General features: G+C 39.6%; 1 protein-coding gene across 1 annotated transcript; it reads right to left on the reverse strand.

Annotated features, from left to right (window-relative positions):
* Positions 1 to 2,816: 2,816 nt before the first annotated feature.
* On the reverse strand, positions 2,817 to 5,028 carry LOC118212717 (G-protein coupled receptor 4-like). The gene is made up of 2 exons (XM_035390921.1): positions 4,771 to 5,028; positions 2,817 to 3,989 (listed from the first exon to the last, which is right to left on the reverse strand). The coding sequence occupies exons 1-2, from the start codon at positions 4,786 to 4,788 to the stop codon at positions 3,030 to 3,032; spliced, it is 978 nt and encodes a 325-aa protein (XP_035246812.1). The 5' UTR covers positions 4,789 to 5,028; the 3' UTR covers positions 2,817 to 3,029.
* Positions 5,029 to 14,790: the final 9,762 nt, after the last annotated feature.

Raw genomic sequence — 14,790 nt, forward strand, 5'->3', positions numbered from 1 at the left:
CACCATCATAATCTCTGTGTTTGAGAACTGTTGCTAATGCTGGTTTGACCCCAGGAATCACTGCTTGCAGCTATGGTTTCCCTTTATAATGACTTGACAAGAAGAGATTAGATTGAAAAGTGAGACTGACAGAATGGAATCTCTCCTCAAACACAACACCATTTAAATCAATCTTTGCAGCCCACTTCAATGCTTGCCAGATAGAAATATTTTGACCTTCCTCTTACATAGACCTCTTCCAAAGCCTGCTCCTGTGGAATGGTACTGTAACTGCTAGGGGTCATTACAATGTCTTTCTCTGGGCACTAGGTGGTGTCAGTGTCATTTACATCTAGAAACAATTTGCTGTGTAGCAAGGAATAGAGGGAATATAAGTGGGGTTTATATCACATGCATGAATAAACAATTTGAAACCAAAAGACATTTCTTAATGGGTTGTGAAAATACATTTTAATATACCAATAGATAAGAAATTACATGCAGTTTCAGGCTGATGGCTTGAAAACACCAGAACAAATGCTGATGTGAACAAACATGAGACTGTAAAGAAATTATTCATTGCTAGAATAATGTGCTATCTTGAATAACTGTTATTTCTGAAGTTGATATGGGTTTTTTCAGCTACATTTTGAGAATTTTTAACAATCCCTAAATTATATTTGAGCATCTGTACTGACCCTTCCTTGTTTTCTCTAGGTTTAATGCTTTATTAATGTGTATATGTTAAATTTCATCTTCATGGAAGTATATTAGGATTTTATAACATAACTCTGTGTATCATTTCCCCTATATTAGCTCTTGCATTTATTTTAGCTTCAGTAACACTGCATTCTAATCTATTTCACTGGCTTGTTACTGTAAAGTGGCGGTGGCCTTATTAGCATGTGTTCAGAACCATTCAAGTTTCACATTTAATTTCATAATGTTGCTAAATGTAGGTGTGCATATTTAATTTGATGTTGAAGCCTTGACAATTGGGGATTTTAGTTATTCCAGTCATGTGACATTACCTGTGCATCACAAGGGTGGTCTGCCTCGATAACCAGTTAAACACTGCTCCAGCTGCTCACAATCTGATTTAGTTTCATTATAGACCTTAATCTGCCCCATCTCCCCATAAACAGAGAGGTTTCTTAAATAAAAGATGAATATCAATTAAAATGAAAAATGAGTACTTTAGTCCAGCTACCTCCAGAGGTTCAAAAAAGAACTAAGCTTATCAAACCACTAAATTCACAAGTGTTGATTCTTCTGAAACATGTTTGTTTTGTTTGGAGCCCTCTGAGTTGTGGTACTTGTCTCATGGTTTTATCCTTGCTTTAATTCAGTGAATAATCACAGTTATCCGTGTTTACTTAAATATAAAGATAACAGTTTTAGATTTTTTTTGCATGGCTACGAAAGTAATTCATTGTGTCAAAGCAACAAAATCACGTTATGAACTTGCGAGGGTTTAGATTTGCATGTGTGTCCTTTTATTTTTTATTTTTACCAAAATCATTAATGTTTAATGAAATTAAATGTAATTTGTTAATGTAAGTTTAGACACAAAGGGAAAAAACACTGTGGTACTTAACCTTTTAACCTCCAAATTACATGCCTGTCAGTGTCCAGTCATTACACAGTGGATGTATGCAATGTTATCGTACAGTTTTATACAGTAAAATCTATGAATTATGTAAACAAATATTGCTTAGAGACTGAGTGGTCTTGCCAGACGCGAGCAATGCTGTCCCCCTTTTGTATTGATCCTAGTGATACTCTTGTTTGCATTAGAATCTATAACACTTGCTTATCTTGAGTGTCTGGGTTCAGCGGCTAATGCTTTATGAAGGTCATATACACATGGAATTTACCAGTGCAGGCTCATCCCAGGTAGTGTGACTGGTCACTGTGTCCCCCAGGGAGGAAGGTATTGGTCTGCAGGGTTTTCCCTGTTTAATCGTGCAAGACTGACTCCTCTGGTTCAAGTGGCCAGCTGCACATGGAGTGCACCCTGACCTCCGGCTCTGTCCCAATCACTGTGCAGCTCAGCTGATGGAAGAGGGGAGCGTTGCTTGTCTGCAGCCTCCCAAATCTATGACTGAATTTATGTTGCAGTGATGAGACAAGATTCCCAATGTGGTTAAGTCTTCTTAAATGAGATTAAAATAAATTAAGAAGGAATAGCATATAAATAATACTAACCATGTAATAATAACATGATGGCCGTGTAACTCAGTGAAAAATGTTTTGCAGGCTGGAGAAGTACTAAGCACAATTGCAGTACTAAGCACAAGTACCACATCAGTTTAGCACTTGTGATGAATCCACAAACAGAACTGACACATTACAATCAGGTTTGATTAAAATTTATTTAAAATGTGTATTTTTCATAATTTCATAATTTCTTAAGTTTGTAATTTAGGAAGGTAAGTAAGCATCATCTTCCAGTACACTGCATATTTGTTTCCTTGGGTAAGCTGGTTCCAACATACCATACCTAAGTGTGTGCCAACATACCATACCTCAACTTCTTTCCCTGATAAAAAAAAAATCTGTAATTTCTAATACATGCACAAGTCTATCATATTAAGCCTGTCAGAAATGGAATGTAGAGTCGCACAAAGCCTAGTGATTAAGGGTTAAACTACCTTCTTTCTTGATTATTATTCATGATTCTAAAAATCACGTTTAACCTCATTTAAAAAGAACAGAAGATATATAAAGCTTTTAAAGACATCTGAAATATTAGACAGAAAAATATTAAATTATAATTATACGTAATTATTTTTTAAAATACAATAAACAACACTTATTGCTATTGTATTTGGGAGACTGATATATCTTTGAACACAGCTGTATCTTTTACAGTCCTAGTCAATGTCCCATTATTGAGACTCAATAATGACTGTACATGCTCATTTATTTAAAATTCAATAGTGCTTCATTACAAATAACTGCTTCAATTCCATGACTACAGAGAGAAAAATCCAACAAAAATAAATGTTAAACTGCAAGTCTACGCAATGGATTTTTCATCAAGAAGTTCAGCTTGGATCGGTGGAGTTTCCTGAGTCTTGATCCTTCGGGCAGCAGCATCGGAGGCTGGGAAACTTCTGGGAGAGGTAGAGAATGGGCTGAATGCTGCTGCTGATGTCCATGAAGCCAAAGGCTACAGGGTGGACATAGCAGTTCAGCACTTCTGCGGTGAAGTAGTCATAGAAGGGCATGAGCGCCACAGGCGGGAAGTAGTTGCAGAATATGATGGCCAGAATGATGACCACCATCTTGAAGGCCCTCTTCTTGACGGGGTGCATGTCATCGCGGCCAGGGCCCGACTTGCGGAGTGCGTTTAGGATGGCCGCATTGCAGAAGAGCATGAAGGCAAAAGCTGGCAGGATAATGCCCACAAAGGCCTTTCCAAAGTTGGGGATTTTGTCCACGCTCTTTGTCGTCGCGTAGGCCAGGGTGATCAGCCACACCACAGCAGCGCAGACCGCACGGTGGTTTCGGTCCTTCAGCTCGGTGAAGGTGATTGGGTGCAGGACGGCCATGTAGCGGTCCATGCAGATGCAGGAGAGGAAGAGCGGCGAAGAGTCTTTCACCCCGTAGAAGAAGCGCAGTACGTACCAGGTGCTGCTGGTGGTGAGGAAGAGTTTGTTGGCCAGCTCCAAGGGTGGGATGAGGCAGAAGAAGGTATCCAGGATGGCCAGGTGGAGGATGAAGATGTCGGAGGTGGAGGAGTCCCCCTTGTTCTTGTGCAGGAGCCACAGCACCATCACGTTAGCAGGGATCCCCAGGAACATATTGATGAACTGTAGGACCAGATAAATGAACAAGGGGATGGGCATGGCCTTGCACCGCTCGTACACGGTAATGTCACCGCCCCCAATGCTGCTGTTTGACAGCTTATGGATGTAGAGGATGGAGGAGTTATAGTAGAAAACCTCCATGGGGATTGAGCTGGCTGGAGATGGGTATTCAAGGGCACGCAGGTTAGGGGGTTCCTGCTCAGACAGAGAGAAAGGAAAGCATTAGCACAATAGCGTGAGAATTGCAGGGCTGCATTCGCCATTCTTCATTCTACTACCTTCCAAAGTGTGCTCGCATCGCACCTTTCCTTCACTGGCACCCTGTCACAATGCCTGTCTGTACTGGCCCCTTCAGTGGTGGAACAAACTGCCCAAAGTTGTCAGGACAGAAGAAAATTTTTGGCCATTTTCTGAAGACTGAAGACCCACTATTTCAGTCTGAATTTAAGTAATCCCCCCCCCCCCCCCCAGCATTCTCACCTTTTGTATAATTCAGGTTATGGTATTATTATGGTTTTGGGCTTTTATGTTTCTCCTCTGAGGGATTGTTAAGGATTTAATCTGTATCAGAATTTGTGTTCATATTCTTAGTTAGCATAGCAAAAAAGTAGTGAAGAAAAAGTGAAAAAAGTAATTCCCCCCTTAGTTACTCAATCTACCAATTAACCACATTTAATTTATTATTACATTCAGCTGATTGAACACAGAGAGGCTTGATTGTGGCTAGTCCTGTTGAATATAAACCTTACTCATATTGAATTTGAATTTGAATGTGCAAAAAGCACCTGGTTGATCCCCAAGCCTATTGGGAAAAAGTTCTATGGACAGTTGAGTTAAAAGTGGAACTGTTTGGATGACATGGGTCCCATTATGTCTGGGGTAAAGCAAATACAGGATTTTACAGTAGAAACATCTTATCAGCAGTCTAAAATGGTGGTAGTAGGGCTTTTGCTGCCTCGGGACCTGGACGACTTGCCGTTATTGGAGGAACCATGACTTCTGCTCTGCACCAGAAAATTCTTAAGGAGAATGTCCAGTCATCTGTCCGTGAGCTGAAGTTGAAGTGTAATTGGGTTATGCTGCAAGACAATGATCTAAAACAAAAAAGAAAGTCCACAGCTGGATGGCTGAAAAGAAAAACATTTAAGTGGCCTAGTTAAAGTCCTGATTTGAACCCAATCGAGATGCTGCGGGAGGACCTGAAACAAGCAGTTCAGGCTCAAAAACCCACCGATTTGTGTGAATTAAAGCAGTTCTTTAACAAAGAGTGCACTAAAATTCCTCCACAGCGATATGAGAGACTGATATCAAATTATAGGACGTGTTTGGTTTCAGTTATTGCTGCTAAAAGTGGTGCAACAAGTTAAGTTTAAGGGGGCAGTTACTTTTTCACATGGGTGATATGGGGGTTTAATAACTTTTTTCATTAAATAAATGAAATAGTAATTTTAAAAATGAGTTTTGTGCTTACTCAGGTTCCCTTTAGACAAATTGTAATATTAGACTAAGATATGAAACCATTCCGTGTGAAATCAGGAAGGGGTCTAATACTTTTTCACGGCACTGTATACTCACTGATCTGGAAATGTTGTCAGCCAGGTCTGCTGCTATTGCTGATATAATTCAGACGAATGCATGTTATGTGACATAACATGTGCAACCACCCTATCCATGCATATAAATGCTGTAATTTCTCCATGCTGAAACCAGTGTATTAAAACAGCCCTCAACAGATGCTGAGAATCTGCACTCTAGCCATATGTGAATTGTTTGATTACATCTAAATGTTTGTATAAATGTAAAATTATGGAGTACAGAGCCAAATCGTGAAAAATATGTCTTTGTCCCAAACACTGAGCTCACTGTACTCTATGCATGGAAAGCTTACATTAAAAATGTTTAAACAAAAAAATTATTATTTGACACTAGCTTTTAATTAATTGCTTCCTAGAGATCATAATCGTAGTGAAGTTCACCAGTGACACGGTGATTAGATTACATTAATTATATAGCATGTCTGTCTACAGCACTGTTTGAGTGTTTCACCCCCTGTGGTGACCTACCATCCTGAACTCATTTCAGTCAAACTGCAAACAGTGTAAAGTAATATGTCTAGCACTGCTTTAAAGGACCTACCTAAAGGTGCCTACATTGATATCAAATTGTTAACATTGAGGTTTTCAATTGTTACAATGTGGCAGCAGCTTATTCTGCACAAATGCACTTAATGTAGATCAATACACATCCAATGTATTAACAAACACTGAAGAAATGAATAATAAATTGCTTGCTTCGACCAGAACAATGGATTGAGAGCATCTGAGTTAATAGTCCATATTTGTATATTAGCATAAATAATTTTTTATTAAATATGTAAAAGGAATACAACATTCCCCAACACAAAGGAAGTTTAGAATAATCTTACCAGGGCTGGTGGTGCAATTTGTCCTTAATTATCTCAGTGCTGCTGTGATCCCTGCTGTCTCCAGTTAAGTCCTGCATGAACCCCTGTTTGGACTGTGTGAAGTGAAGCAGAGACTGGAATAGAGAGATATAGAGAAACCCCATCACTGATAATTCAGCTCTGCTGGGATCATGCCTCTGGCCAATCAGAACAGCAGAGAACGGGTGGGGTGCTTGGCAAATTTCCAGCACCTCCAGTTTATCATGGGGTGTGATGGCCATGAAAGCTTTGCATAAAAAAAAAACACAGGTGCACAGGTGAATATTTATTTGGATGGCAAAGGAAAATCATATTTTAAAAAACAAACATATTTGACACTTGAGCAATGAATCGACAGAAGAGAGCATTCGTTTGGAAAGGCTGTTTGTGGCCCATCAGCGTTCGCACCGATTGGCGGTGATGCAATTCGCCATAGGTGCTTGATGTAAATTCGTTGTAAACAACTGATGCAACAGTTTACATATTCTGAAATTTGGTGTAACAAAGTGAAACATGTTACATGTGGATGACACAGTGATTTTCAGTCTTGGCGTTACGTACCGGCATGGAAAAAGACACATTGATCCTTTTTTTTTGCAGTTTCAGTCTACCGCCAGTACAGATGCCTGGCTAAATTTGTTATTCACTTTCATTTCATGGGCTCTGATTTCAGAACACTTAACATCACAGTACACAGTCTTTTCAATGTATCTTTTAACTGAGTTACAGGAGAATTATTGCAGCAATAATTGGATCATTCAAACAGTATATATAAATAATGTGCGCGTAATCTATTCAACACAATGCCTTTCTTCTTTGTGAGTAAAAAGCAAAAGCCAATTTAATGAAATGTTTGTGTTAATATAATCAACATAAACTGCAAAACATTATTAATAAAAGATAATGCAGTAAATGGAAGCATGCCTTCAGAGTGACAGGCTGAAATGCATTACTTTCTTTGTCACCTGCAGTTTACAGTGATTGCACCTTCCTCCTGCACCTCCTCAGTGCACAATTTAAGACACAGTTCCACTCAGCTTGTGCAGAGTACTGGCGCTCACCGTTTCTTTTAGGTTCCAGTGTTGCTGTTGATCCCGCTTGTGTTTGACTATTTGAGCATTGAGGTTTTATGTGTGCTCATGATTGATCTGCCATTGTAACTCGTAATAAAAACTGGTACTAAGCTCAGCAGAGGCCGCACAGATAACCACAATTGCCGAAGGTTTAGTGGGAATGCTGGGACATGGTGTCGAGCGTTTGAATATTATCAGACTGTTTTGAATGAGGGCTTAGCGGTATAGTGCCAGCACACATAAAACAAATGTAATGGGGCTGTGGGGTTGTGTATCCAGCACTGTTCCTCACTGTGGTAATGCCAGTGCTCAATGGTCAGTGCTGCCAGAGGCCATAAGTCCCCCAGGGCGACTTATAATCAGGGAGGGAGGGTTTCAGTTGGCTGGGAATACCCTGTATGAAAGAAAGAAGAAGAAGAAAAAAATCAATTACAGGCCTGGTGCTCAGTGCTCTAAACACCTGTAGAGCAGTCTATTTAATGCCCCAATCATAGCGACATGTATTCGTCACCAGAATTAAATTTGGTTGGCTAAATGCTGCTCAAGCAAATTGAGAAAACGCACCTTTGCCATTTTACGAGGTCACCTGCACTCTTTATTCCTTTTATTTGTTGATACAAGCTAATTTTAACTTATTTGTAAGAATGGGCACTCGCCACACCTTGGCTTCATAGCCAAATTTGAAATGTGAAATCAATCTGAAATATGTTTTGTCATTCTATTTTTCCCGCTCTGTAAAGGTAATTCAGAATCAGGCTCCACCTCAAAAAATCAAAGAATTAATAGATATTGCTAGGCTAAATAAACTATAACACACATAACAGACAACGTCTTTGATAGAGAGCGATAGCTAGTTAAAGACCCCCTCCGCTCAAAAAACATTTTTTTTATGGTTAACTCCTCTTGGAAGCATCACTTTCACTATACAGATTGATTTTTGTGCAGAACTTGTCACCAGAGCACCTTTTTAACATTCTTCACCTGTAGACAGTGAACTTCTCCATATTTCCCTGAAATCTGAGTTGGAAATGTGCACATACAGGCAAAATTTGTGACATCACAAATACAATGCATGGTCAAAGGTATGTGGACACTAAAAGATCACACCCATATGTGCTTTTTGAACATTCCATTCCAAAACCATGGGCATTAATATGGATTTGGACCCCCCCGTTGCAGCTATAAGAGCCTTCACTCTTCTGGGAAGGCTTTCCATTAGATTTTGGAACATGACTGTGGGGATTTGCTTCTGTTCAACTACAAGAGCATTAGTGAGGCTGGGCACTGATGTTGGGTGATAGGGCCTGGCTCACAGTCGGCATTCCAGTTCATCCCAAAGCTGTTCAGTGGGGTTGAGGTCAGGACTCTGTGCTGTCAAGTTCTTCTACACCAAACTCGGCAAACCATTTCTTTATGGACTGCGCTTTGTGCATGGGGGCATTGTCATACTGAAACAGGAAGGAGCCTTCCCCAAACTCTTGTCAAAAAGTTGGAAACTTACAATTCTCTTGAATGTCACTGTATGCTGTAGCATTACTATTTTCTCTTCACTGGAACTAAGGGGCCTAGCCCAAACCATGGAAAGCAGCCCCAGACCACCGAACTTTACAGTTGACATTATACATCTGGGCAGGTAACACTCTCCTGGAATTCACCAACCCTAGATTCATCCATCAGACTGCAAAATAGTGAAACGTGTGATTCATCAGAACGTGCTTCCACTGTTCCAATGGTGGTGTGCTGTAGTGACATTGTTGTGCCAGTTGGTGTGTTGAACATGGCAGACCACAGTTTTAGGAAACAATCCCAAGGTAGGAACTTTGTTCCACTCATTACCAAGGGAGCCCATTCTAAAACAAAAATGGGTGGAATTAGTTCATAAAAATCATGTGGATGTACCTGTCAGCACAGAGGGTATCCGTGTTTGTAGCACACATTTTACAGATGATTGCTTCCTGAACCACATGCAAAAGTCGATGGGTTTCGCAAAGAACTTGTATCTTTTGAATCTGGATGCCGTGCCTACTGTCTGCTCCAGGACCACAGCAACAAGTGTGGCCAATTTGCATATTCATAGACTCAATATTCATAGATTCCCAATGAGGTTAAAGATGTAGAGAATGCTACTAAACCATTTTCAGTAGTTTATTAAACATTGTTTTTGTAGAAAAAACAAATTAAACATTATTATTCAATATAGAATATTTTTAAGTTTTTTTAAATACATCTGGAGTGGTACTTTAATGTTAGCTGGAAAGAAGATGTCACTTGTTCAGCACACAGTGCTGTGAAAACAATGTAAGCTAACATTACTGTAGCTACTATGTTGTAGTAGGCCTATTTATTATTTTTAGCTAATAATTCCACGACTAATTTGTGTGTAAGGAAGTTATGTGTGTGTGTGTGTGCTCAAGCACGTTTTGGTTTTGTCAATCGTCTCACTTTTACGAGATGAATAATTGAAATGGATTATGCCTCCAAAAAAGTAAAGATGGACATACGGCTAGCAACCAGCATATGAGAGCAGGGCAGAGACAGGTGAGACAGGGACTCAGGTGATGTCTTACAATGGCTTTTTGGTTATAACAGGGCAGTTCAGCATTCAGTAACCAATACTTTTTGTGAATAAAGTGGTTATGAGACTTCATTCTGCTTAGCATAACTTGTAGGCAAAATATTGTGGTCCCCTGCTTGCCCCGGTCTGTTGACTCATTTCTACACTATGCATTTGTGGTCCTGTGTAGTCAATAATAACTGACATTTTATTTGCTCCTGATCTGTCTGGCTATTGGAGCATTTTTGTACTAGCTATTCTCTTTGTGTAGGTACCCTGGACCAAATAAATGTCAGGTCTTCTCTGTACAATTTCCAATCAGACTGCATGTATTTCACATTCTTTCTGGCTATCCTATTTTACGATATCTCCTTTAAGAACTCACAAAATGGACTATTGCACAACTGATTTGACAAAATATTTTCACCAGGGGAGACACCCCCCTTCACCCTGATCACAATACACCTTGCCACACCTTGCCTTTTGCTAAAAAGGCGTCACTGATTGTTAATACATGAAATGGAAGCATGTTCTTCTGTGTTACTGTTCTTTGCATGTGTTGCTTACTGTTACTGTAATCATTTATCTTACACAGCTGATTGAGATGGAGCACAGAGAAACTGGGACTTGGGTCTATTTGCAACCAAAAAGTTTTGTTTAGTGTTAATTTATTTGTGGGATTGATATTGTGCTTGAATTTTGAAATGTATGTCTCGCATTTCCCTAATGGGTTCATGACATGCTTAGTTTGCATTAGAAACGATGTTTGGCTTTTGTTTTAAGTCTGTTAGCTAGTTAGCTAGCCAGCTAGTTAGCAAGCAAGCTTTGGTTACTGTGGTCCTCTCCTCACCGATACCAAATGCTGAGGGTTTGCTGTCAACAGCAGAAGCTATTTTCACTCCGCAGGACCGGGGACATGGGCGGGCTTTCTGCCACCTGGACTCAATAAAAATAATTAATGTTATAATCATAATATTATATAGTTTATTTTGTGTGGAAACGGAAGTGAACTCGACAGAATTAATCGACAAGCAAAGTAATAGCCTAAATTTCCGACTTATGAGCATCCTTTATTTATTTATTTATTTATTTATTATTATTGTTTGTCAAAGTTCCGATGAATTATTTTATTGCACGTGAGCCGATTGCACTCAGGAGTTGAGCGTCTGAGTGTGGAGCACATCCGCACACACCGCTTCACTTAGGTATGGTCCACAATCCGCGACAGTCTCAAGACCAAGCGCGAGAAGACGCGCTCAACGGTAGGCTGATGTGGTGGAAGAAACTGTTGGAAGAAACGGGAAAGGAAGACCGTTTGTGTATAATTGAGAAGTTACCTACATGATTAAATGGACTTGCGTTTCAGGGAGCTTAGTGGATGGCACCTCAAATGTATAATCGAGGTTTGCAGCAGTTTGCCAGTTTCTCGCCTGATACTAAAAACGGACCATAAATACCCACTGCACATCACTTCCCGCAGTTACCTGCGTCCTGACGGTAAACCCCGTGACTTTGGGGGGCTCTACCGCCTTCTGAAAAATTGTATTTCCACCTTCGCGGACGTTATCCAGTTACATGAACGCAAGGCTCGCCTTATCCAGCTACATACACGCATGGGTCACCTCATCCAGCCATATAGGCTAAACGCAGGATCTGTGTGATTCGGCTACGAAAATACTGCCTTTATCCAGCTTTAAAAACGCAAGACCCACCGTATCCAACTCTACCTAAAGGCGAGGCTCACTGAAGTTCGGAGATAAGTGGAAGGATAAGGTGGGGCTTCTTAGCCAGCGCCGCCTTCAGCTGCAGCCGACAGATGGAGCTCCAGTCGGGGTGAGTTAAGATATTTTATTTGGTCCGCTATGGTACTTCAGGATATAAGTGTGGTTTTGTAAGTATTTTTGCACCCGCTGTGGTGTTCATACGTTTTACGTCCACACTTAATGGTTTTCGCACCTGCTGTATATTTCGGTAAATACAGTGAAGGATTTGTGCGTCCGTTTGATGCGTTATATAGCCTAAATAACCTCAAGCCTACATGCTGATCCTAACAGTCATAAAGCAGGGCAATTCTATCTTGTTTGATATTTGAAGTTTCAGTTAAAGCCACCTTTTTCAACTCAGTATAAAATATATAACAAAAGATGTGAGGTTTTGGTAAAATTACAGCTTGAGACCTTTGTTGTAGCTTACTGTGGTATTTTATTGAATAATATTACCCTTAGAGGCACGCAGCTATAAGTAGCCATAAAAAATACTAGAAATGGCAGTGCAACCGGAGAGAAGTTTTTGGCTCTGATTTACCATTTGTAAATCAGAAGTCTGCGCTGAATTTTTTTGTCGGTATCTGGCCCTGACATATAGCAATTTCAATTTCTCCTCTCTCCATGCCAGTCCACCAGCTATGCCCCTGCAAGCATTCAAAATGTGACCTTTTTTTACTGTTGTCTACAGTATGTACTCTTGTTGCATGCTCAGGGATGGCATTTCTCTGTAGTGTGTTTCACAAATGGTGCAATTTACAATCAGTCAAAGGGAAATTTTACAGTCATCTAGCACATATCGATACACAATAAAATTGAGTAAGTATTATCCCTGCCCACGGAGACGCTAATACCCAGTAGCCTACCTTACGTACAATAAAAGATAATATTCCACCATCAGGGAAATGTTGACAGTATTCTATCTTCACGGCAAATTGATGCTTCAAACATAATGCATGACTGAGCCACCTATGCACACTTACACTACAGTATGTGAAATACTCATTAGGGAATAGCACTAACCTCTTGAAAGATACTCACTTTCATTGTGAGTGGTAGGAATTCTGACTAAACTGGCCACAAAGAGTGGCTGCAATAACTATGATTAGTTTTTAGCTCTCAACATTGCTAGCAAAATCTAACGTGTTGATTATGACCAATGCGAGTATAGCAATATAAAAAATATAGCAAAGGTGGAGTGGAAAAAAGTATAACATATAATTGAAATAGGCTATATCAAACAGTAATGCATGCATATCGAGGAGGAAAACTTTGCGGTGTTTGTACATATGCCGCTCAAGAAAATCAATACTTTTGGACTCAGGTATCATTACTCTCTCTCCTCTTGCAACTCACTGCCCATATCCATATCAGCTAGGCAATGATACACCTTAGCAATGACAAGGAGTCCTCAAGATGAATATTTTTCTAAAATTAAAGGAGAACAACAATTGTGCCTTTCTGGTAACACTGTAGATGAATGCATAAAGCTGTGATGATGTGACCAGACTAGCTGTTATGCTTTGACTTAAATCACTGTTCCAGACGTCCAATTAGGCATGTCATACATCTTATGTATGACATGCCTAATTGAAAAGCTTTTACTGTCCTCTACTTGATACAAGAATTGCCGATCAAACCAGAATGAAGTGGGAAGGGCCACAATGGCATAAACGTGTGCTTTTATGCACAGCTATCTCAGAAGGTGTACAGGCATTGTAAACAAGTTATTTTGCAAACAGATTTTCCAAGACAATAAATGATCACTAAATCTTGATAGGGACTTCTGTATGTGTAAAACTAATTTTGGTTTTACACATACAGATATGTATGTATTTTCTAAATCTTTGAACAGTTATTAAACATTTAATGTCAATAAAAGCAACATAAAATGTGTAGGCTAAATGTGCCTGTGTGCTTTCAGGTTGCAGTTTATCACACATGCAGTTTATTCATAATTATACAAACGCAGCTAGGCTATCCCTGCTATGATCATTCAGACATAGTGTTGTGGTATTACTGTATTGTTAGATTTTTAAAAATAAAAATGTGTTTTATTTTTCTTGTTTAGGCCAAGTTGTCAAAAAGAAAGCAAGGGAGCTTTTTGGTGAATTTTGTATTTACTGCTGACATTTCTACAACTGTGACAGAACCGCCTACAGGAGCTAGTGGAAACTGTAGCTCTACCAGATAGTGGATCCTTTGTGCGCTTTCGTACAGGCTATTTTATTTCTCCTGTGGCCTTACATTCAACCTGTCTTACGCACCTTGAATCTGTTAGGCTGTATTCTGTTCGGCCATTTGCTTGCTATGCGAAAGGCTGCTGTATAGCTGCCATTACATTTAATATAAATTATCAGACTTGGTGATCTAAAGCATGTATACTTGTGTATGAATGTGTGTTTATTTGCAAATAGACTCACGGTAAGTTCTCTCTGAGGCAGGTTTGGCCAAGCTGCATCTCTGCTGCCCACTTCTACTCTTCCCAGGTGAGTATACTTCTGCCTGCCTCTTACATAGACCTCTTCCAAAGCCTTCTCCTGTGGAATGGTGCTATAACTGCATGGGGTTGTTACAATGCCTTTCTCTGGCCACTAGGTGGTGCCAGTGTCATTTACATCTAGAAACAGGTTACAGTGTAGTGGGGAGTAGAGGAGGTTCTCTCTAGGGGATTCCACCATCCCTATTCTGAGACAAATAGTTATTTAATAAACACCGACAAGCAGAATATTAAAAAAAAAAAAATTAAGGTAAATTATTCTCCGGGAGCTGGTAACCAACCATATTGGATTATTTATGATGTCTTATTGTGGGCAGTAAGTGGTTAAATAATATACACATATAAACAAGTTAATGGGTTGTGAAAATAAACTAAACTATACCAATAAATGGTAAGAATTTGCATGCAATTAGTTTACTGATAGCCTGGAAACTACTATAACACCAGAAAAAATTATGTACTTATTGCAGTTTAGATGATCAGCAACATTTTGTTTTTCATTTTGAACAAAACCATTGAATTACCGTGGTTTATTGTCCTTTCCTCACCTTTACTAAGTTCACTGCTTTAATGCCTTAATGTTTCATTATTCATCTTCATGGAAGCATATATCAGGATTGCATGTCATAACTCTGTATATCATTTTGCCTATAGTAGTTCTTG

Source organism: Anguilla anguilla, chromosome 14, assembly GCF_013347855.1.
Source record: "Anguilla anguilla isolate fAngAng1 chromosome 14, fAngAng1.pri, whole genome shotgun sequence".
Taxonomy (NCBI): Eukaryota; Metazoa; Chordata; class Actinopteri; order Anguilliformes; family Anguillidae; genus Anguilla; species Anguilla anguilla.